The 23,952-nt window shown below is 45.0% G+C and overlaps 2 protein-coding genes across 6 annotated transcripts; one reads left to right on the top strand and one right to left on the bottom strand.

The window, feature by feature from the left end:
* Nucleotides 1–665: 665 nt before the first annotated feature.
* On the bottom strand, nt 666–23,585 carry LOC117587614 (dual specificity protein kinase splA). Of its 4 annotated transcripts, none has more exons than XM_034278467.1 (12): nt 23,504–23,585; nt 21,310–22,129; nt 18,472–18,578; nt 15,676–15,749; nt 13,336–13,452; nt 3,786–3,915; nt 3,634–3,720; nt 2,118–3,575; nt 1,433–2,036; nt 1,244–1,367; nt 1,053–1,182; nt 666–996 (listed from the first exon to the last, which is right to left on the bottom strand). In XM_034278467.1, exons 2-12 carry the CDS (start codon nt 21,858–21,860, stop codon nt 863–865), a joined length of 3,516 nt encoding a protein of 1,171 aa, XP_034134358.1. In that variant the 5' UTR covers nt 21,861–22,129; nt 23,504–23,585; the 3' UTR covers nt 666–862. The 4 variants fall into 4 exon arrangements, with proteins under 4 accessions (XP_034134358.1, XP_034134357.1, XP_034134359.1 ...); XM_034278466.1 differs by lacking the exon at nt 23,504–23,585 and adding an exon at nt 22,755–23,024; XM_034278468.1 differs by lacking the exon at nt 23,504–23,585 and having other exon boundaries at nt 2,118–2,713; nt 2,972–3,575.
* On the top strand, nt 11,933–13,599 carry LOC117587615 (gustatory and pheromone receptor 39a). 2 transcript variants are annotated; one of them, XM_034278471.1, is made up of 5 exons: nt 11,933–12,537; nt 12,574–12,871; nt 12,948–13,010; nt 13,080–13,169; nt 13,241–13,599. In XM_034278471.1, exons 1-5 carry the CDS (start codon nt 11,933–11,935, stop codon nt 13,325–13,327), a joined length of 1,143 nt encoding a protein of 380 aa, XP_034134362.1. In that variant the 3' UTR covers nt 13,328–13,599. The 2 variants fall into 2 exon arrangements, with proteins under 2 accessions (XP_034134362.1, XP_034134361.1); XM_034278470.1 differs by having other exon boundaries at nt 11,933–12,547; nt 12,605–12,871.
* Nucleotides 23,586–23,952: the final 367 nt, after the last annotated feature.

The raw sequence follows: 23,952 nt of genomic DNA, 5'->3' as shown, positions 1-23,952 counted from the left end.
GCGTGAGAAGTGTTGTAGATGTAGATGACAGATGAAGAAAATATTTAAAATTTGACAAACACCGCTAAGGTGCAGATGTGGTACTGAGTGACGGGTATAAAAGTTGTGACGCGTAAGAAGCGTCTCACACGTCCCTTCTCGTCAACAAAAGTTAGTACCGACAGTAGCCGTCGGTGATCATGGGGGCACCACTTTACAAAATGTTCGCACAGTAGAGCCCTCTTGACGGACGGCGAGTTCTCGAAATAAAGTTCTAGTTCTAGTAGTGGCCGTTGCAAAATATCGGAGCACCGCTGTGCGCCTATTTTCTGAGTTTGCATGGTGCCGCCCTCATGATCGACTGCGGCTATTGTTGGAACTAAATTAGATTAGTTCGAGAAACAGTCGGGGATCTTGAGGGAATTTTGGAATTTCTTCCTTTTAAGAGCCAAAAATTATACAATTTTCATACAAATTTCGCTCTATCTCGTCCAGAAGAATGTGCTCGATATCACTGAGTCCTTATAAAGGGACATATTCTCCATTCGTATAATAATTGTTATCTCCGCTATGTGTTGGCCAATCGGGACGTGCGACGGCGACGGCATTTGTAAAAATGTCCTTTACCTGACCGATCTGAAATCGTAAAAATACCCGTGTAGCCCTCACCAAGGATCAACAAATCATTTCAAAAACTTGTAAAATCGTTTGTTTATTTTACACTTAAGTCATAGATTGTAGGCACTATTTGCTGCTCTCGTATAAAAATCTGCCTAATTCGCATTTTGTACAATTCATGCAGCCGAACAATTTGTTAAACTTCTTTGATTAAAATAAAAGACCGAATTAAATAAATTCATATCACGGGCAGCAACAGGAACGGTTAGGAGCCATGCAGATTGGGATGCTGGCCACTTGAGTTCTGTAGGGCTTTTGCCACCTCCTCCTGCAATGTGCTAGGCGGCTCCGACACAATGTCCGTGTGCATGGATAGGTACTTCAATTTGTTCGTAACAGCTAACAGAGGAATATATTTATAAGTGATTGCTTTAGCCAGGGGTTGCTCTACTTACCGGGTCGCAGATCAATAAGTGAGCAGTGCTGATCCACCCAGAGAAAGGCGGTGCGACGCAGCTCATCCAGACTGGCACTCGAGACGGTTGAGGTGTATGAGGCAAGCAGCGGCTCCAAAATGAGACCCAACTGAAAAGGAAAGCGAACATTTGAAATGGTAAACAAAGCAATAGGTTTGCTAGCCACTTACAATCCAGAACTTCCAATCGTTCATCGTATTGTATCGCACATATATCTCGTACAGCTGACGTACATGCTCTGTACCCTGCCTGGTAACCGGAGCTCCATTTGCAGGCAGAATCGAGTGAAGGTGCCTGGGAGGGGGAGTACAAACGATTATAGAGTAACATTTTAAATACCAAAACAAAAAGTTTCTTACGTTAGGGAGTTGTTCAGCTCATCTCTCTCCGTTCGCAGCGCCTCGATCTTGTCCTTGAGGACGTTGCGCTCCTGCCGCAGCTGCTTTATGTGGTCCGCACCCTTCTGCAACATGGCCGCTTTACTCAGCTTGGCATTGGGGTTCTGCTGCAGCTGTGGTATGAGTGCATGCAGCGTGTCGAAGCCATTCTTGATGTTGTAGCGTCGCTTCTGCTCTGCATGTATATGACCGGCACGCCGCTGGGTGTCCCTTGGCTGATACTTTGCAGATGGCGAGAGTGGTGAGCCCTGCGACTCGTGAAACGGCGAGTCCGGCGACACACTCAGGTTGCTGGATCCGCCAAAACTGTGCATTTTACCGAGTCCGCCCGGTGGACTATGCTGGGCGGGATGTGCTGCTATGACCATTGGCAAGGAGGCGGACTTCTTTGGTGAGTGTTGCTGTGCTGGCACGGGCACTGACAATGGCGTTGAGACGGCAGCATAAAGAGCCGGCGACACGTTGATGCTGTTGTTGCTGTTGTTGCTGGTCGTGGCTATGGCACTGCCGGAAGAAGAACTTGACTGTTGCGAGCTATTAGCCACCGCTGACTGCAGGCGTGTATCTAAGGATAAAGGTGAGTACAAAGCATTAGAAACTGGTGTTGGTGTTGGATCTATGTACATTCTCTTAGTGGTACACTTACTCGATGTCAGGAGCTGTGCCAGTGTGCTGTTGAGCATTGGATCGCTGGTGGCTTGCTGCATTTGCTGTGTAACGAGCAGATTGCTGCAACTGTTGGCGCTGGCAGGCGAGCTGCCCGCTCCTGCAGCAGCTACTACCGACTGCTGGTGCATTGAGTTGCTGCGCACTCGGGACTTTCCCTTTGCATGATACTTGGGCACGGCAAAGGGCTGTTCGTGGACTGCGTGCTGGCTGCGGGCTTCGTGGAGTTTGTTTAGCGATACATTCAATGGCAGGCTATTGGAGCGATGGATCTCCTTGGTGGGCAAGACGGTGTTGGGAGTCACCCAAGTGGCGGTGCTGACAGAAGGAGATTGCTGCTGCTGATGTTGCTGTTGTTGCTGCTGCTGCTGCTGCTGCTGTTGGTGCTGTTGTTGCAACAAACTGGCCACAGTGGACTGCTGCTGCTGTTGGTTGTTGTTCACCTGCTGTTGACGCGTCAGCTGCATAAGCTGTTGAGTGCTCAGACCCAAGGGCAGCGACTGCTGCTGATGCATTTGCTGATGCTGCTGATCCTGCTGCAGATATCCCTGTTGTTGTTGCTGCTGCTGCTGTTGTGGCAGTCGTGGCACATTGAGAAATGTCCCTGTTGAGGCGGACTTTTTGAACTGCGGATAGGGCTTGTAGCCGATGGAGTTGTAGCCACCACCGCCGCCGCCATCATTCAGCAGTGACAGCACATCCGCCTGCAGGGGCTCCACCTTGACGCTGAGCTGCTGCTGATGCGCCTGCTGCTGGTAGTTGTCCGTGTAGCTGCTCAAGAAACTCTGATTGTTGAAGGCGTTTGTATGTTGCGTGGGAAAATGTTGTTGCTGCTGCTGCTGTTGCTGTTGTTGCTGCTGCTGTTGCACTGCCTGAAATGTGGCCGCCTGCAACACAACACCTGCAGCCAGATGCTGCTGATTCTTCTGCTGCTCGGCCAGCATCTGCTGATAGATTGTGGTCTGATGGAGCGTCGGCTGTGCCTTGTCATAGTTGTGCGGTTCCCTGCGAAACGGGCGCTGTGTGCTCTTGGCCACACGTCCATTGATCACGCACCGATTGTTGCCATCGTTGTTGCTGTTGACGACCCCAAAGTGCTTGCCACCGTGCACCATGCGACCCGACACGGAGCCCGAATTGTCGCCCATTAGCTGCGTGTCGTTGGCCGACTGCTGTTGCGCCTGTCGCGCCACCGTAAAGCGTTGCTCCAACTCATTATAGGACATCGTATTGAGGGGAGTATTCAGCTCCAGCATATTGGCATCGACATTGCCACCGCCTCCGCCGCCGCCACCACCGCCATCCATCATGCTGTCGTTAATGTAAAGAGTGTGCGGTGCACCCACAATCGCAGGCAAGCAATAGTCATCGTTCTTGAGCATCTCCGCATCGGTTCCCTCCTCCGGAACGGGTGGCAAGCGTGTGGTGGGTAGCAGATCTAAATAAAAGATGGGTTAAGGTGGGGTAAATGTAGCGCTTGTGGCAGTGAGACTAACCTGAGAAGGTAATGTCGATGTCATCTAAATTCGGTTGCAATGGCCCCAAACTGGGTTGAATAAAGTCCGCAATGCCTGCGCCACGTGCTGCACAAAACATAAACACAAACATTAGCTTTCTTTTACTCATTATTTTTGTGTGAGTGTGTTACCAATTTCTCTTGAATCTGGAAAGGGAAATGGTACATTTATGGCCGAGAACAAGGTGTCCGTTGTCCAGTCGTCTGGCATCAAGTTCCTATCGTTCAGTGGTGACCATTCCAGAAAGTCCAATTCGCTCTTCTACAAAAAATATTGGATAGAGAGTCCATTAGCTGATGTTTCAACAGATATTGTTGGTAGATATGGTGGGGTGGGGTGGGGTGGGGTGGGGTGGGGTGGGTTGGTATTTAATATTATAAATTATCCTCCACCTTGCCGTCAGTCTGATGTGCGACTTCACACATGCGGGACGCGTTGCACGACTTGCTGTTGTATCAGCGTCGCCTGGGCATAACAACCATTGATGACAATGGCAATGGCAATGGCAGTGGAAATGGAAAGTACTTCAAACTGAGACCCAATTGGATCACTTTCTCGCTGTTCTGGCTGCTGCACGCCTTCATTGTGGTCACCTTTAGTGTGTTCATCGTATTTTGGGACCACAACTTCGAGGTGACTCACACGGGTGCGGCCAACCACTTTGCCCATGTAACAGAAGTCCTGGAACCACTTTCCATGTCGTGGCTGCTCGTGTGGATGCGACTGCATGAGGATCGCTTGGTGCGGCTGCTAAATCGACTAAAGGCGATGGCCAGCGAGTGCCACAAGGTGGTGACTCTGCCTCGATGGCTCCACCGCTTCTGGTTGATCTTCAGCGTGTGCATCTTCATAGAATGCTGTTTATATGCCTACACATTTTCTAACTTTGATTTGATCAATCTGATGCCACTGGGGACATTCTGGCTGAGGCACATGTACTACAACTATCTGGTCAGCTTCTTTACGGCCATAATCTGTGCAATGGAGCAGATCTTGATGGCACAGCGCCATTGCATCGAGCGCTCATTGAGCTCTGTCAATGAAAAGGAGCTCCTTCGCAGCCTCTTTGCGATCGATGAGATCCTAGTGCTGTGCGAGCTGGACATGAACTACATCTTTGGCGTATCGCTGGCCCTGCAGATGCTCTACACCGTCTTGAGTATGGCCTCCATGGGCTACATGTTCTCCCTACAGTTGTATGAGCTGTGGGAAATTGGTGCTTTCATGTTGTTTATATTTCCAACAATGTTTTACGCTGCAATGCCCTCATGGAGCAGTAGCTTGCAGGTGGAGGTGAGTACAAAACGACCTTTCCTTTCATTTAATTTCATGCGTTCAAGTTCAAGCGTTTATCTATAGTTTCCCTCAACCCTCGCCCCAAAAGATCTCCTATCTATCCGAGCCTTTTGGCGTCAATTTCAATTGCTGTCCAGTCGATTGTCGGGTGCTTCGCAATGCAGATGAAGCTGCAGGACCTTGTGGACATTCTGCGCTTTATGGGGCTCACAAATCTCCGCTGGGACAAGCGACTGGGAAACTTTAGAGCCAGCAACAGCTTGACTTTCCGTGTGATTCGCTGCCTGATCCAGGGTTTGCTCATCTGGAACATTTCCAGTGTGTTTGCCGATTGGCATAACAAAGGTTCCAGCACTTATAGCCTTACTGATGAGTATGTCACGGGTCTCCTGGAACTGGCAGAGCCTGTCACGCTGCTGCTGCAGTTCCTGTGGATGATTGTGATGCAGGACACTCAAATGAGCCACCTAATGGAGGTACAACGGCTGTCCAGGGCTCTCCACACCTGTTCGCCGCTCCTCCCCTCATGGCTGCCCATATCCTGGCTAATTGTCTGCATGTTTTGCGTGCTGCCCAGCCTCTATCTACAAATACTGTGGTTTCAGGTGGTGGAACTAAACGCCCTTCTCCACCTGGCCACATATTTCATCTATAAAGTGATTTGCAACTTTGTGAAAACCTTCTATTTGGCGCTCGTCTATCGAATGTTTCGTATTTTGAGCTGCAGTCGTGGAGAGTTGGCAAAGGCACTCCCCAAACAAAACAACAAGTGCCTCAGGAGAACAGTTTCCCATCATCTGAAGCTCCATGACGACATCTTGCTGCTGTGCGAACGCGATCTAAGTGTCGTGTACGGGGTACCCTTTTGTCTGTACACAATCTACGACATCCTTGAGGGTAGTCTGCTGTTGTTTGATCTCTGGACAAATGAAATTCGTGGCTGCACATTTGTGATCTATGTGAATTGCATATTGTTTATTGTGTTTTATGCATCGATGCCTTTTTGGTACAACAAATTAAACGAAGAGGTGAGTAAGCTCTAACCTTAACCGATCAACTAATACAATTTGTTCGTTGACCTGAGATATAAACCCATCGAGCCATCAGATTTTGTATGTTATTAGTATTGCCAAATGTCAAATATTCTTTTCATACTTGATGGAAATGCTTAGTCAAAGATTTATACGACTTTTGCCACATTTCAAGCCTGTCGATAAACGTTCTAAAAGTTCTGTGAAGTGCGTTTATAATTCATTTAGCAATCAAAACACTGAGTAATTCCTATAGATATTCAACTGGAACTACATTTGATTCGACTTGCCCCACATATTGTGATAAAAGATTACGAACAAGTCTCATTAACCCAAGCCTTAACCCCCAAATGTGGATGGCTGATGGGAACCTCTTGGTTTTTATTTAATTGGAATCAATATTCCCATCAATGAAGCCATGCCATGTCGTCATACCCGGGCAGTTGTTTAGTTCTATGTTTGAATTAGGGCCTAAAACACGCGTCCAAAATGGAGCAGAAGCTCCTGCTGACTTTCCTGCACTATCAACGCTACTTGGGGCTGACAGACCTCGACTATTCCGAGACGGGGCGCGGCTATTGGCTGAATGCTACTTGGTGCTCCTATGGCATACAGTTGTTGGTAGCAGGCACGTTTTTTTCCGCCCTGGTGGCAGCTCTATCGGAGCCCTTGTACTACATCGAGACGAAATCGTCGACGGGCAATATATTCGATAATGCCGTGATGATGACTGCCTCCGTGACGCAGCTGCTGGCCAATCTGTGGTTCCGTTCGCAGCAGCAGACCCAAGTGGCGCTACTCCAGCGTCTGTCCAGAGTCAAGGAGCAGCTGCAGGTGGACACTGAAGCGCTCTCCTCGCCCCGTTGGATGTTTCGCCTGTGGGTCGCCACTTGGTTCTTCTATGGCTACATGGTTGGTGATTATGCGGCCAGCTTTTGGCTCACAACACCGAAACTCAGCCATGCCTTGACCCTGCTGGGCTTTTGCCTACGCATCATGTCGGCCAATTTCCAATTTACTTGCTACAGCGGCATGGTCTGTGTCCTGCAGAGACTCCTCTCTGTTCAGGCGGAAGGACTGAAGATTCTGTTGGCTGCATCTCCAATCTCTTTGGAGGCAGTTGGCCGCAGTTTGCGCATTCACGATGAGATCCTGATGCTGTGTCAAAAAGAGCTGGTGCAAGTCTACGGCGGAGTGCTGCTCTTTCTCTTTCTCTATCAAGTGATGCAATGTGTTTTGATATTCTATGTGAGCACTTTGGAGGGCACGTTTTACCTCGAGGTGATGTTGACCATGAGCGGCTGGCTTTCTCCAATTCTACTATACCTCATTCTGCCATTGATGGTCAACGACGTGAGCAACCAGGTGAGTCCTTCATGCACACTCTCCCTCTAGCGATGCCCATTCTTCGATTGGACAACCAAAACTCTTTCATTAATGAGAAATGATAAATACAAACACTGCTACATTAAGTAATTGCCATTCTGTTGTGCGATGCATCGCCACTTTTCTGTTTGGTTCCTCCGACATTCAGTGAGGAATTTTCAATTGCTAAACGTGCAGCATGGAATTTTCAGTCTTTCGCTTCAACCGAAGCCTAAAACACAATGAAAGTCCTCAAGTTTCTGCACTATCAACGTTATTTGGGACTCTCAGACTTGGCTTATTCCAAACACCAACAGAGATACACCATTCGTGCCACCTGCTGTTCCCATGTGTTGCAGCTCTTTGTGGCAGCGATTTTTGTGTCTGCCTTCGTGGCAGCATTGGGAGAGTCCTTTTACTATATAGAAACGGAATCGTTGACGGGAAATATCTATGATCACGCCGTGATACTAACTGTTTCGATTACCCAACTGCTGGCCAATCTGTGGTTCCGTGTGCACCAGCAGGCCCAAGTGAATCTACTGTGGCAACTCTCAAAACTGATGAGGAAGCTTCAAGTGGACACACTCGACTTGTGGCAGCCACGATGGTTGTACCGCGTGTGGCTGGCGCTGTGCCTTTGGTATGCCTTCATGATTGGCACATTTGGCGCGCACTTGTGGCTCTCCGGCATGCAGCTCTCCCACATCCTGACTCTACTGGCATTTGGCCTGCGTCTTCTCTGTGCCAATTTCCAATTCACTTTGTACAGCAGCATGGTGTGTGTTCTGCAGCGATTCCTCTCTGTCCAAGCGGAACTTCTACGTGTTACACTGTTGGAAACATCGACCATCTCTCTGGATGCAATCGCACAAAGCTTGAGGCTTCACGATGAGATCTTAATGCTGTCCGAAAGTGACTTTGTGCAGGTCTATGGCGGCGTTTTGTTGTTTCTCTTTTTGTATCAAGTCATGGAATGCGTTTTGATATTCTACGTGAGCACCTTGGAGGGCTTTCGTTCGGTGGAGGAGATGACACGAATTTTCTGTTGGATAACGCCAATGCTCATCTACCTCATCCTTCCATTGATGATTAACGATGTGTCCAGTCAGGTGAGTCCTTTTGCGTTTAGTTTACGGAAATCAAAACAGTCCAAAAGAAAACATCATTTGGCTAATGTTAGTTCTGGTTTGTCAGTCTCTGGTTTGTTCACGCCTTAGACTTGATTCAGTCTTTACTTGGTCCTCCTTCGTCATGGAGAACCCTGCGCCTGTGCAACTCTGTGTGTATTATAGAATTTGTCGCTATTTGGGCATCTTCTGCATCGACTACAACATCTCCAAGGAAAGGTATCGGCTGCGTCGCAGCCTCTTCTGCTATGTGGTGCACTTAGCCGTGCAGGCTTATCTCATAGCATGCATTGCCATAATGGTACTATACTGGAACTATGCCTTCAGGGATGAAATGACCAAGACCGGCAACCACTTTGATCGTCTGGTGATGCTCTTGGCCCTGGGCATGCTGCTGGTGCAGAATGCCTGGCTAATATGGCTGCAGGCGCCACATCTACGCATCGTCCGGCAGCTGGAGTTCTATCGCAGGAAGCACCTGCAACGTGTGCAGTTCCGGCTGCCCCAGCGACTCCTCTGGATTATCATCATCTCCAATATGCTGTATCTGTACAACTTTGTGAAGATTTGCTTATTTGAGTGGCTGTCGGATGCCACGCGCATGTTTGTCATCACAGCCCTCGGATTTCCCATCCGCTATTTGGTCACCAGCTTCACAATGGGCACCTACTGCTGCATGGTGCATCTGCTGCGGCATCTCCTGCTCGCCAATCAATCGCAGATTTCCCTCATAGTCACACAGCTGAAGGAACCCAAGCTGAGCGCCACAAATCTCCTGCGACTTCGCGGCTGCCTGGACATGCACGATCGCCTGGTGCTGCTGTGCAACGTGGAGATTAGTCTGGTGTATGGCTTCATCGCCTGGCTCTCCTGGATGTTTGCCTCGCTCGATGTTACTGGTGTCATCTATCTGGCCATGGTGATGCCGTCCATTAGATCTACATTTGTGCGGATAGTCGGCTATCTTGTGTGGCTGACGCCCACATTGATGACCTGTGGCGCCAGTTTCATGAGCAATCGCGTGGCTCTACAGGTATGTTTCTTACTGAGCGTCATGCAGCAGCACCCCTCGGTCCCTTTTCTGCTTTGCTATGGAACTTCTCTCTCCTATTCCCTGATTATTCACAGGACAAACAGTGTACCGACACTGAATGCTTCACAAAACTAATGGGCAGCCCTATCCCCGAACCATATCTAGATCCATCTCCTTATTGATTATTTACTGGGATTCCTTTGTGTCAATGCAGGAATTTCAGTTTGTGATGTACCGTCATGTCCTACGGTGCCGAGTTGCGCGTGTACTTATTCACTCTCAAGTGGCTCGGTCTGCTCTGCATCACCCATGAACCCCACCACGGGTCAGGGAGAACGCATGCCTCGCGTTCTGATGAAACCCGGTCACTGGCAGGACTCGTGTCCTCGCAATGCATTGCTCTGACGGCCCTTGTTCATTTAATTGCCAAACCTGGAGTGCACGGACTACCCATGCACAGTGCTGTGGGGAATATCTATTATTTATTCAACTATGCATTCGGCTGCGTGATGGTGTCGCTGCTCCATCTCTATTTCTATCTACGACGTCGCAGCTTCCTGTCGCTGGTATCACTGCTGCTCCACCATAATCGTGTGCATCTGAAGAACTGCCATGCCAAACAGTTCCTGCGCTTGTTCATGCTGTACGTGAGCCAGGTGCTGCTCACGGGCACGCTGCAGGGGATGGCAATGATTTACACGGACATCGATGCGTTGCACTCGTTTCTGCTGTTCTTTTTCCTGACCTACAGCTATCTGCTGACCGGATTGGTTATCGTGTTCTACAAGTGTCTGGTGCAGATCCTTGCCAGCCTGGTGCTGCTCTACAATCAAGACCTGACGGCTGCCGTGCATTTGTGTGCATCGCAATCCACGACCATGTGTCGCCTCCGTTTGATGCAGCGAAGTCGCCTTCTGTGGGTCTGCCATTATCGTTTGAACTCTGACTTTGGACTTGTCCTAGGGATAATTATGGCATTCCTGCTGTTCTCTGCACCAGCTTCACCCTTCTTCATGGTAACAATTGTCTTTGAGGTCGATGCGAGAATGCTGGGCATGGATCATCTGTTGTATCCTCTGGCAGTAACACTCCTGTGGAATCTACCCATTGTAATGGCCATCCTGACGACATTGCGCACTGATTTGGTTCGCAAAGAGGTGACTAATTAATTTAATTGATAATATAAACATTCAATCCAGTGATTCGAAACTAAACAAACATTGCCCCCAAGAGGTTTCCTTTCAAGGTTCAAGCCTGAGTGAGTGCATTTCAATCGCCATTCATTATTCACTCAATCCCTGGGGTTACTTAGTCACTGAAAGCAGTAACGTTCCTTCTTCAGTGACTCCTTTTTTCCAGTTGATTGCCACACTTCCATGATGTTGCACTCGTTCGGGGACCTGCGGATTCAGCTGCGTACCCTTCGACTCCTAGGAGTCTTCAGATTCCGCACCGACCACGACAAAGGTGTTGTCTCTGCGACGCATGCGGAGGAGCGTGCGGCACGTTTCTATCTATGGAGTGTACTGTGCATCCTCCTAAGCATTCAAACCTACAGCACCTACATGCCGGAACACTTTTTCATGATCAACTACAATTCGACGGGAAACTGCTATGCTCTGATCAACATCCGAACGTGTAATGTGACGACAATTCTCATCTACACAATGCTCTACGTGAGACGTTGCCGTTATGCACGTCTTTTGGAAACAATGTTAAGGCTTCATCGTGTCTCCAGGGATCCCCAATCGGCCACAAAGTTTGGTCTCTTGTACGGCATTCATGTGACGCTCTTTGTGCTCTGCATGATCAACTATTTGCACGGCTACATTCGGGCCCAAGTCCGACCGATCATCATTCCCATCTATCTATTCCAGTATGGATTTTCCTACATGCTCATGGGACAGCTGGTGGTGCTGTTTTTCTGCTTTCAGGGGATACTCCTCTCCAGTTTAAGGTGCTACAATCAAAAGTGGCTCGAGTGTCGTGGGCTGTCACGCGACTGCCGAGAGTTCTATGAGGTGTTTCGTGATTATAATCAGATATTATGGCTCTGTCAAGAGGACATCAATGACTGCTTTGGTCTCCTCCTGCTGCCCATAACCGGATATGTGCTGGTGACAACACCATCGGGTCCTTTCTATCTGATTTCAACGCTCTTCGAGGGCCGCTTCCCTCAGCCTTGGCGCTTTGCTCTCATGCTGTTGACCAGCACATTCTGGAGTATGCCTTGGGTGGCACTGCTGGTGTTCACGATGGGCATCACAAATGTACAAAGGGAGGTGAGTCCCCCTCCATAAAGAGGAGTGCAAGCTTGTATCTAACTAATTAGCTAATATCAAATTGTATTGACATTTGTTGTGGGTAGAAACAACATTGAAATGGCGTATCCATTTCGTTGATTAACTTTAGTTTGTTGCGACATGTCCGTGTGCCGGGACCTGCGACTGTATCTCCGTGTCCTGAATTCCCTCGGCATGATGTGCTGGCAATTCGAGACGGAACAATGTCTGCTCCAAGCCACACCCGAACGGGAACGCTATGCTCTGGTCTATGCTGTAGTGATTCTCTCGGCCACAACGGGTGCCTTTACCTATGCGCATGTGCAGCCCCAACGATTTCACTTAAAGATTTACAATCGCACGGGCAACTTTTACGAGACGGTCATCTTTCGCAGCTCCTGCTTAGTCCTGTGGCTGCTCTATGTGTGCCTCTATCTCAGGCGTCATCGGCATATGGCGTTGGTGCAGTACCTCCTGACAATCAATAGGAAATGTGTGATCGGCAGTGCGGATCGGCAGTTTCTCAACAACTTTATCCTCTACGCCGCTCTGTCAGTCATCAGCTTTGGGAATTACATCAATGGTTATAGCCGTACCGGAACGGATTCAATTGCTCTCGTATTGAGTGTTGTGGTCTACACGTATGCCTTCCTGGTTCTCTGTTTGCTGCTCGTGTTTTTTGTGAGCCTCAAGCAGATCATGGCAGCAGGTCTGACGCACTACAATGCGGAGTTGTACCATGGAATGTCCTTTGATGTGACATCTGTTGTTCCATGTGGCAGAAAGGAGCTTCCTTCGTACCGTAGCAGACAGCAGATTCCTTCGCTAAATTGCAGACAGGAGATTCTGGCATTGTGCGAGGGAGAACTCAACGAATGCTTCGGTCTGCTCATGCTGCCCATTGTGGCGCTGGTGCTGCTCATCTCACCCTCGGGTCCATTTTACCTTATAAGCACTGTACTGGAGGGCAAATATGGCCCAAAACAATATATTCTGATATCTTTGACATCAATTTTCTGGGATGTACCCTGGATGATAATGTTAGTGCTAATGTTGCGCACAAATGGCATAACAGTGGAAGTGAGATTTTAAAACTAAAGCAGTTCTGATGGACTTGCCATGAAATGTAATATATTTTCCATGTTGTTTCTTTCAGGCAAACAAAACGGCAAAGATATTGGCAAAGGTGCCAAGAACTGGCACAGGATTGGATCGAATGGTAAGAGAACAACGAGCAACGCTCTCAATTTCCAACGTACACTTTTATTCCTTCATTCTCCGTTCGTAGATTGAAAAGTTTTTACTCAAGAACCTACGACAGCAGCCCATTCTAACAGCCTATGGATTCTTTGCGCTAGATAAGAGCACTTTGTTCAAGGTAATTCTCCCCCTAGGAATTATAAAATATTTTCCCAGAACTGAATACACAATTTCCCACATTGTTTACAGCTCTTTACGGCTATCTTCACGTACATGGTCATACTGGTGCAGTTCAAGGAAATGGAAAACTCTACAAAATCCATCAATAAATTTTGATAACTTACCGAATCATAGGTTAAGCATCCCGTTGCTTTAGATCTATAGTTTTTGCGCCATTTTCTGTATTCAGCTTTGATAACAGCTGAATGACGTTTCCAGTATTTGCCTTCAAGCACAACGGTCTGTTGTTTTTTTCGGGGTACATATAGAGAGACAGATGTGTGTTGTTAATTATTTAATCACAAGTAAATATTATACATACACATACATACACATAAACTTAATTGCGATTAAAGCTAATCTGCCTACGAGCGTGTCTACTCACAGAGAGAGAGAGGTAATAAATCCCCACATACCTTGCACATTTCAAATGTTTCCCGATGCCGTTTCCTCTTCTGATTTCGATTATAATTACTGACTCTGCTCCTCTCAGCGGTGTGGACCTGATTTGTTTGAAAGAAATTCAACAACAAATAAGCCTAGTCCTGCATAGAGCAATATCTCAAGATACTCTGCGCCATAGAGCTCACTGTTGTTGTTAACTTTTCGCTAACTTGGCCAAATGAAAACAGCTTGTAAAGCGCAGATAAGATAAACCTTTTACTGCGGCTACAGGTACATGGTAAAGTCACGCCCAAAGAGTTCTTTGCGATAAGAAAGTACATAGCCCAAGAGGCAGAGCCAGAGACAGCGGAAGGTATACAAGGAGGCAGTTGGATGTTGTTCAACATCATCAAGTATCAAGTACACACCGACAGCAAGCGCGAAATCACAGCAATGGGAATTATTATTACTATAAAATGGGTGTGTACGGCGAGGCTTTGCCCCTCTCTCACGCTGTATGAAGCAACCCACTCAGGTGCTTTTGAGTGCAGTAGCCCACTCGACAACGAAACAGAGAAACGCTTGTGTTGATAAGCTAATTAGCAGATACTACAGACACACGGTTGTAAGGGGACACACAAGCCCCTGTGACAGGGGACAGCCATTTATTACAAGGAAATAGATACTCTGCTGCATGGAGTGCACTTTGTCTATACATGAGGAAGGTAATTTTTGATCACTCATTCGTGCATCCCGCGTCTCAAATAATAAATCGTAATTGATCGCTTCTCTGAAATGATAACCATCATAAATTGAAAATTCCTAGCACTCCAAATCAGCCATAAATACCCCCCCCCCCCCAAATTGGGACGGAGTTAGTTCGGCACACGACTACGGATGGTGATTTCTGATATTGGGATCTCCTCATGTAGTTATCGCCAGGCACTCCAGTGACCACCTGAAGCCACCCCCAGCGATGATGGGATAGGGAAGACATCACTCGCTCGATGCGTGATCGTCGTAAGATTGTCGTGCGCCATTGACTGGGAGAGAGATATGGCCTGAGAGATATGACTGGGACATGGGACCCCAATGTCAGCGGTCTGTCATCCTACCAGCGTACATCCCGCGGGACCCTCTCTACAGCAGCACGTGATAAGAATGGCGCTGCGGCACGGAATCGCAGATGTATTTTTAGCTATCGTTAACCTATCGTCGGGGCAGGCCATTTTATTTATAGGCTCGATTCATTTAAGTACCCCCCGAATGTACGAGCACAATCTCTTATCACTTATCGTTTTGGCAACTTTTGCTGTACTCAACTCAACAAATTATTGCTTATTGGTTGCGAGATTTGTTCTTGTTTTGTAGCTAATTTGTTTGCGTATGTGCTAACTTGATCGTCGCACTTTTACTTCTACTTCTATAAGTATTGTATACTCAAAGGAAGCGGTTTCAAGCTAATGCAAATGTTTGACTTTTGGTCAGTAGGCGCTAGAAAAAGGGGAATAAGTAATACAGAAACAGCTGGTGATCTAAGCCATTAAGAGTGTTTAGAGTATATTTTGATAAGGAGCAATAGAGCAACCGGAAACATCTTTCAAATTTACTTTACTTTACAACGCGTCATGCGTCAGTGCACATCGGGACAGAACAATTGTGTAAGTAATTAAGAAGTTTTTGATGCGAAAAGGAAATGGGATAACTTGAATGTGTATTAATTGCACATAAATATAAGTTCTACTACCTTCACTCTATTTTACACGGAAAATAAGACTTCATGCTAGTTTGTGTAGAAGGCATGGCAGAAGGACTGGTTTTTTTTTGGAAAACATATTAGGTGTTTATGTGCCTATAAAACAGCACTTAATTTATGCAATAAACCACTTTTCACATTCCAAAGTTCGTGAGCATTTTGAACCATTTCTCTCTGTATAGTTGAAATCAGTATTTTTATCCTGCTGCCAATTTAGCTTATCGATTACCTGATACTCTGCACACATTCCCCCAAACGTATTTTGTGGACACAATTGACATCCACTCCCCACCTGTCCACTGATGTTACTATGACAATTACTTACTTGAGGATTACTGTGTATGTCAACGTCCAGCGGCGATGCGAATTGACACACCGGTGTTCTGCGCTTTTGAATGACTGCAAAAAAGATAAGAAAAAAAACACAGTTTAGTAAGGGAAAAAAAGAAATTAAATAGAAATGCAACAAAAAAATTGATAAGAATCTACAGAGAGATAGCGCATGTTCCCCCCGGTGATGATGACAGAAAAGTGCCACCAACACGTGTGTGCGGTTTTGTGATAGAGGTTTTGTTTCTGTATTTTTGGAGGTGGGAGGGATGTGACGTATCTAAACATTTCACAACAGAACACACAGCAATTAAATCTATATAATTCTCTAAGTTAAATCAACAAGATACAGTTAGAGACGGAGTTACAGTCAGCGACAGAGATTCAGTCACATTTCTAGTAGCAAAGATGCAAAGAGCATGACTGAAAATACTTTTCCATAATAACGAGACAGAGAGTTCGACAATCGGATATAGGGGATGAGAATATGTAATTAAACCCAACTCAGAAATAATTATAATCCGTAAATATAGTAAAGTAAATAACATTTACGCATTTTGTCTTTATTCTTTTAAGCCAAGCAAACCATTGTGATGACATTTTATGTATATATTTATTTTTAGATCTCGGTGAACACATACCCTATAAAACGCAAAAAGTTTTCCACAACAGATAGTGGTATTTCCTAATGTTATGTCTAGAGTTCTTTGACGTATCTGAGTTCAAGATTCATTTGATATGAGAAGCAACAGATATGAAAGTCACACAAAAATTAGGGAAAAAGATTAATTTTTTTGGCTATCAGAATCTTTTAAGAAGGTTGCAAATTAAGAGGAGATCTGCTGACAAGTCACTTAAAATATATTCATAAAAGGTATAGTCACGATTTGTCACGTAATTCAATGAAAGGTTGGAAATGATCTTAAGGTGAAATTGAAGATAAAGCAATGAATAACTGATAGAAACTAGTGATCAAGGATGAGTATATAATTATAATCTATATATTCGACAGACTTGTAAAGAAGTCAAAGACTTTTTGTTCTAAAATCTCCCAGAACTGTGGATAATCTTAAAGAAAAATAGAGAATATAAAAGTTCCCGGAGCATTTTCTTGGGACTTTAAAAGTACGCCACCGAAAATGCGTTGGAACCCCCTAAACAGGGTATTCCTAGTGCTATAAAACATACAGATTATAGGTTGGCAATTATATAGAATCAAGTACTAAATGATATCTGTTGCGGGACTGTTGTAGGTTGTTGTTTCTTATAAATAAACATAAAATTTTCCATTTGCCTTTGTCGTTGCTGTCGCTGTCACTTTTGCTGTCGTTCCGTTGTCGTCTACATCTGGGGTTCGACGATAGAGATAATCGGACGCCCTCTCCTCAATTGTTTGTTGTAAAACGGCGCTGTCCACCTCTCACTCGCACTTTAGACCAATGATGTAACGGAAAATTTTCGAAAATCAAATCAAAATGATTTTGCTCTGGTTTTTGAGAACTTTGTCACTTCTGATACTGATATATCAGCTTGGGGAATGTTTCTTGGTTTGTTTGTTGGAAATGTGTGTGAACAATAGAGGTGCTAATCAATGAGACACTTGAGAGCTCTCTCGGGGCTGGGGCGGCAGCGTTGGCAGCGCCGTCTGCGCCACACTTCAGACTGACTGGCTGACTGACTAGAGCGGGAAAAACTTGAAAAGTATTGCCAGACCAGAGTGTGTGAGCTCCAGACATCAGCGCGGGAATCATATGTTTTTTTGCTGATCCAAATCAAGCAGGGCGCCCAAATACGACCAGAATTTAAATGAAATGACAACAAAAACAACAGCGGCTGGAATCGTGGAAGAGAGACCAGACTTTGATAACGGGACCAAGGCCCTGATAACGCAAAGGCGGTCGGGCGGTCGCCCGCCTGGCAACCTAACTACAAGTACGGACAATAAATGGTGATGTCTGGGTCTGTGTCTGGGTCTGGGTAGAATCCCACTGCCCTAAACCAGTTGACAACTCTACACTCCAGACAGCAACCAACAACAAAAACAACAAAATACAGTAATTCATCTGCCATATCCCTCCCTCCCTGTCTGGCATCCATCGCCCTCTCTGTTTTGCGATCTGGAACGAGAGAGAGAGCAATATTTTTTTTTGTGCTTTGAAAGCTTCACTCTCTTAGACTCTTCTCTTCTCGCTCTTTGATTAGATTGCCCTGCTTCATTCGCCCTCAACTGCTTTGTTTTTGTTTTTATTTGGTTTGTTTTGTTACCGTTGTAACATTTGGCATGCGTCGCCGTTCTCAAGGAAACAAACATTAAATTGGTTTAGAATTATTTTGGAAAATTTTACCAATGCCGACTGCGGTCAAAGGGGAGGGCGGCCACTAACCAATAAACTATAAGGAAAACTTTTCCACGCGTACTATCTCAAGAGCAGTATAGTAGATAGGAACCAAAATGTAATGGGTTGGAGATGGGTGCTAGCTCTTGATTATAAGGTTACATATGTTCTTGAATTTCCTAATATGACAATGATATGAATTACTGATCAGATATGTTGAAATAAATCATGTAAAATTAAATTTTATGGAAAAGCGGTAAAAGGGTAATTCATGATGAATTTAGCTGAATTCCCCATTAAACCATTTCGCATCATTCCCCTTTTGAAATAAAATTGTTTAATATTGATGGGTTTATTTTTCGCCATTTCTACCCGCAAAAGCCCACACAAATTCGTTCCGCAACACAAAAATATTTCGCAACTTAAGAATATTTCAATCTAAATATAGAACTCACATTGCATATGCCAGCAGCGCCAGATGACGTTGTTTAGACGAATTTTGTCCTTCCAACGGAGTCGCACACCCTTGAAGTGATTCCATTTGGGGGAAGTGAGTTTTTGACTGAAAAAAGGCGAATAAAATGATTAGTAAAACTCTTAAGGAAAGTGAGTAACAATTGTTGATAGCCAATGACAATAATCAAAATAGATAAGGGCACTAGAAAATTGTGGGGTAAAACCAATCCAAAAGTGGATTAAATTACTCATGCGCCAAGGGTTCGATCTGGGTTTGATTCATCCTTTCTGTCCTTAATAACTGAGCGAGTAATCAGTTTACAATACAAAAGTCGATTTGTTTATAATTATATAGAAATAAAAAGATTTCAGTTTATAGATAGATACAACCCCTAACCCCTAGAGAGCTGTAATCTATAGGAAATCTGTCGATGTATATAATTCCGCATACAGATAATGCGGGTTCCTGCGAAAAAGTATCATAAATCCCACTTCTCTAATCAAGTATTACCCCCAAAGTCCTTGGTTTTAGCTAGAGAAAAAAACAATGAATGGATACACATCGATATCAATTGTTGTAATAAACAACCCTTCTAATCAATGCGACATATGCGAATGGTGGTTGTTTATTAGTGTTATTGCTGCTGCTGATTCATTCATTCAGTAGGAATTATTAAACAAACATCAGCTGCAGTGGTTCTCTACCCCACCGACATTTGTTGCATTCAAACCACCGCCCCCCATAGGGTAGGCGGGGACACACCACTCCACTCTATCTGATAATACGAGTATCTGTATCTATCGACAGTATCTAATGACGTTGCTTCCTGTTCTACGTTGTGCGAGTGTACGCATGATATAACATTAAACATTGGCACACATCCAGTTTTTGTGATGAGGGAAATTCCATGCCAATGTCTGTGCTGCGTCATCAACCCAAAAGATGAGCCAAATGATTTGATTCCCTCTTGTTCAGCCTGCCGCTCTTTAAAGCATAAATCTTTGAACGTTTTTTTTTTTGGTACTTAACTTTTGGGTTGATGGAATTGTAAATTTTGTTGTGTCTGGATCGAAAAACCAAACGAGTTTTCAAGCCAGTAAAAAAAAAACAGGGTGAGGGCTAACATTTGCTAAAGTTTGGTGGATCTAATAGAACATTTTAAATGTATATTTCGAATATTTTAGGGTATTCCTCTTTCATAAATTCATTCATGATTATAATATTTTTGTGTGTTTTTAATATTCTATCAGAAAAAAAGAGCATCCCATGTTCCCCCTTAAAATTATGAGTCAATCTCTTCCATTCCTCATGTCGAACTCGTTTTTGTGATACCCCTAGTCATAAAATTCGCCCACAGATACCTCGTAGAACAACTATTATAGTAAGATATTTGTTTGTATATTTAGAGTTATTCCCGAAGTCGAACCGAACCACAAGTTGGTGCTACTTGGCGTGCTTCCCCATTTAGTGGGCATGAACCTGTTGCAAGCGAACATTTAATTGAAGCATTTAGCGGTTATAATGTGGAATGCTTTGGGCCACTACCATAACACTAATTAAGTCTTTCTGCGATTCTTCTAATCTGCTGCACTTTTAGACACCTAATCCGGGATTCCTACGAATAGCAGTTGGCTAATCTATCATATTGGGGAGGCCCGTTCCCCTATGTTTTCCGCGAATAACTATACTCTCAACCCACGTAATAAGTTTTGCGCACTATATAATGTATTACCCCACAGCGCAGTTTGTTTCGAAAATAAAACAAAAGTAAAGCAGAATAGAAGTCCTGTGCAAATGCTGGGACGCTGCTGATAAGACAGAACCCTCTATAACGCAATATTCCTACTATCTGGCTGATAACGAGACGTAGGCCCAATAAAATACTCGCCAATACTGCCAAAAGCCAGACAAAAAAAAAACAAACAAAATGCCAAAGTAACCTAAAATATGGGATAGTGGCGGAACGGGACATGGGGTTAAATATAGATCAAACAGACGATGGAATGTACGATGTATGATGATGACTAAAGGCCTAATTGAGACCAGAAATATTTTACGGTGTACCCTGGACGCTGGAATTTCAAAAATGATACGGGAGGATTTACTAACGCCAGACATAGAAATTCTATACCCATTCGAAACGGATACACTATGGCGGGAGAAAGTCTACAGATAACCAATTCAATTTTAATAGATTTCTAAGTGAAGTCATTTAGGAACCTTTTTTGGCGAGGAGTTTCTCAAGGATTTCCATAATGAAACTGTCTTCAAAGGTATTTTTCCATCAAGTTTATTTTAAAAATTCATAAATTTGAGTTATTTATTGCAATTTCTTTCATTCATGGGAGTTTCAACCACGAATTCGTTGTGACTATGTGGCAAGAGTACATTGACTGCGACTCGATTAATAGCTGGTGCGATTTCTTCTGTTTCTGTTGTTACTTTGTGGTACGACGTATCACTTTTGATATCGTATTATTGTGATATTACTCGTATTTTAGCAATTATTGCGTTGACGTTTGCAGAAATGGGAGTACCTCGAACCTGGGCAGACGGCGGATCGACGGCCAAACGCGATTAAGGCGAAGTTTGGGTCCAAAAGAAACCCGAGCAGCAGTCCACCGTGGCAGCGTTGTTGTCCCGCGATTACGCGACCAGAGAGCTGTCCAAGCTCAATTTTGTTTGTGGTTTTTTTTTTGGCCAATTTTGTTATCACGCGGCAAACGCGTGAAACGAAGCAGAGCGGGAAACTATATTTCGCTTTTTCGTGGCTTTTTTGTATGCCCGTGGCACGTGTCGTTGGTGGTGTAAAGGAAGGGGACTGGACTGGACTCACCTGTAGGCCAGATTCATGCACTTGAAGAGCTTGGTGAGTGAAGTTTCGATCTCCAGATGAGAGGTGATCATGCTCATGCTGTTCTCATCGCACTCGTCGTCCATGCGATTGAAGTGATGGCCCACTGTCTGCGGCACGTACAGCTGCACATCGCGACAGGTGTTGGCCGGTGAGCCGGGCTTATCCAAGCTGGGATCCTCGGGATCCAGCATCTTTACCTCGCCATCGTCTTCGAGATCATCTTGAGCCTCCTCGGCCTCAAAGTGTGAGACCATAAACTGGCCCGAGTGGATCGATTCCCGTTCGGCTTTCAGTATGGCCGCCGCCGTTAGATCCGCCGACGTTGGTGAGCATCCAGAGGGTCCTGGTCCATATTGTGGGTGTGGAAACAGCGACTGTTGCTGCTGCTGCTGTTGTTGCAGAAGCAACTGTTGCTGCTGCTGTTGCTGCATCTGTTGTTGCTGCATCTGTTGCTGTTGCAGCTGATGCTGCTGCTGATGGGGAAACATTTGGTTTGTGCGTTGATAGCTCTCGTATTTATTTAGCATCATCTTCAGCAAAAAGGGCAGGAGGAGGGTTTGGTATAGCCTTTCTCTTTAACTGTTTCTAGAGTTTGTTGTGGAACGGGATGCACTGTTGGTTTGCTGAATGTGGAACCTGTGTCCTGGTCCCAACTTTGATCAATTGTGGAACGTGTGTTCTGGGGAAATAACCCTCTCTCTCTCTCTATTGCTTGAGTTTGGGCACACTTAATCGTTTTTTAATGTTTCTCATAGCAATTAACGGTTGTCGCTCGTAGTTTTGGGTATTTTCCATAGCTCTATAAATGGTTTAAGAGATGGTCAGAGATGGGATTAGGATACATAGTTGCTTATTTATTTGAGTTTATATTAATAATAATTTCTGCGCATTTTCATTTGTTTATTAGCACTTTTATTTATATTTCTTAGGTATTGTTTTTACGGCTAATTAACGCTCTTTTTTTTGGTTTATTAAGAAATTCTGATTAAGCCTTCGATTTGTTTGCTATTTTTAAGCGTGTATTTGATTGGCACTTTAACACTTTTTCTAACAGATGGAATATTTAACACTGTTTACGTTTATTCCCTTTGCTCTTATTTTTAGTTACTCTTTTTTCAATTATTTTAACTAATTATTCCCATTCGGTGTCTTAATTTTCACACTGCTTGCGTTTTCAATCTCCTACCACTGCTTGTATCGTAAACACTTGTTAGCTTCTCTTTCTACACAGCTTCCTTTCGTACTGCCAACACTGCTTACTGGTCTTCTTTCTCGCTTTCACACTCCTATCACTGTTTTTCTCTGTGCATCTCTTTTGCACACGTTCTAATGGTAAACACGCCCCGCTTTTTGCCGTTATATGCGTCACAAAACACAATAATAACAATAATCATATACACACGAACACACGCACACACACTCACTATAAAGCAATCGAAGTGGAGGGGGGTAGCACGAACGTCAGTAGCCACCGCGCGGCAATTGCCGATAATGAAAATTCTCAATTACTTCTGTCTACTGCTGCTGCTGCTTGTGCTTCTCCGCAGAATATAAGTCTCCCGTCTCTCGTCAGCACGCGCCCAACGAATTTTAACAAATGAATCGTGTGTGGAGCTCTTGCTGGAGCAATGGGGGCTTTTCCATTTCACGAACGGAACTGATCGCGGCATCGCCAGCGCAGCCAGAAAGAACCGTTTGAAGCTGCTTCTGGAAACCTGTGCGATTGCACACAATCAAAACATTGAACAGCTGACGCGCTTCCCTCTCGTTTCCACACGCGTCTTATCAGCATAGGAATGTGCTGCCAGCGAGAGAACGAGTGAGCGAGAGCAGGCTGGCAGCATATTTGTGGGCGCCAGCGTCGTCCAGAGCACTAATACAGATAACCATAATAGAATTGTTTTCTCATTCCTCCTCCTCTATTTATACCTCTCACAAATCGATTATCAGACTTTAATTTTTAGATCGATTTGATCCATTCGATTCGACCTTGCCCCATAAATGGTGCATTGCGTTTTTGTTTTGGGTACAAGGAGCTTTCTGTTTGGCCAACGTGCACTTTTGACCTCTGTCTCTGCCTCCGTTTTTCATATTCACTCACACACACACGCACATACTCCCGCGCGCACCCATTTTTTGTGGGGGCCAACATTTGGGGGCTCAGCCGTAGAACGCACAAACACGACGAACACGCAATGACGCGGCGCACACGTTTCCCAATGAAGCATGCAGCATTTACGTAGTTTAATTGCAATTTAACACATATTTAATTAAAATGCGAGGAGAAGGCTCTAGGGTTGTCACGCTTTTTCCTTAATAAACAACGCTAAAAAATACCGAAGACGAACGCATTTTTTGAGCTAGAGCTGGCCGAGAATTATCGAGTGTTGTTGAAGTCTTGAAAACTTGCGCAAACCCACTGGTTAGAATTGTTTATTAATTTATTCTTTCAGTCATTTTGTTGTTCTGCTGCACTACAAACTGTATCGATATGTCGCCTTAGCTATCGATAAGAGCCCGCGAATCACGCCACCTGTTGGCGAAGCAGCGACAAGTGTTTTGCGATTACTCGTATTTTTCTGCGTTCCACGTCGTTTTTAATGGGTATCACCATTTCATGTA

The sequence above is a fragment of the Drosophila guanche genome, unplaced genomic scaffold (assembly GCF_900245975.1).
Source record: "Drosophila guanche unplaced genomic scaffold, DGUA_6, whole genome shotgun sequence".
NCBI lineage: Eukaryota > Metazoa > Arthropoda > Insecta > Diptera > Drosophilidae > Drosophila > Drosophila guanche.
Note: the sequence above shows the minus strand (reverse complement) of the source record. Positions and strands in the feature narration are given on the sequence as shown.

What these genes read in the sequence shown, in the direction of transcription:
- LOC117587615 (XM_034278471.1), top strand. Translation starts at nt 11,933, where the DNA reads ATGTCCGTGTGCCGGGACCTGCGACTGTATCTCCGTGTCCTGAATTCC. An exon ending in GCACAGGATTGGATCGAATG is followed by an intron (nt 13,011 to 13,079) that starts GTAAGAGAACAA and finishes CTCCGTTCGTAG; the next exon opens with ATTGAAAAGTTTTTACTCAA. An exon ending in ATAAGAGCACTTTGTTCAAG is followed by an intron (nt 13,170 to 13,240) that starts GTAATTCTCCCC and finishes CATTGTTTACAG; the next exon opens with CTCTTTACGGCTATCTTCAC.
- LOC117587614 (XM_034278467.1), bottom strand. Translation starts at nt 21,860, where the DNA reads ATGATGCTAAATAAATACGAGAGCTATCAACGCACAAACCAAATGTTT. An exon ending in GATGCTTAACCTATGATTCG is followed by an intron (nt 3,916 to 13,335) that starts GTAAGTTATCAA and finishes TATTTTTTGTAG; the next exon opens with AAGAGCGAATTGGACTTTCT. An exon ending in GGCACAGCTCCTGACATCGA is followed by an intron (nt 2,037 to 2,117) that starts GTAAGTGTACCA and finishes CTTTATCCTTAG; the next exon opens with ATACACGCCTGCAGTCAGCG.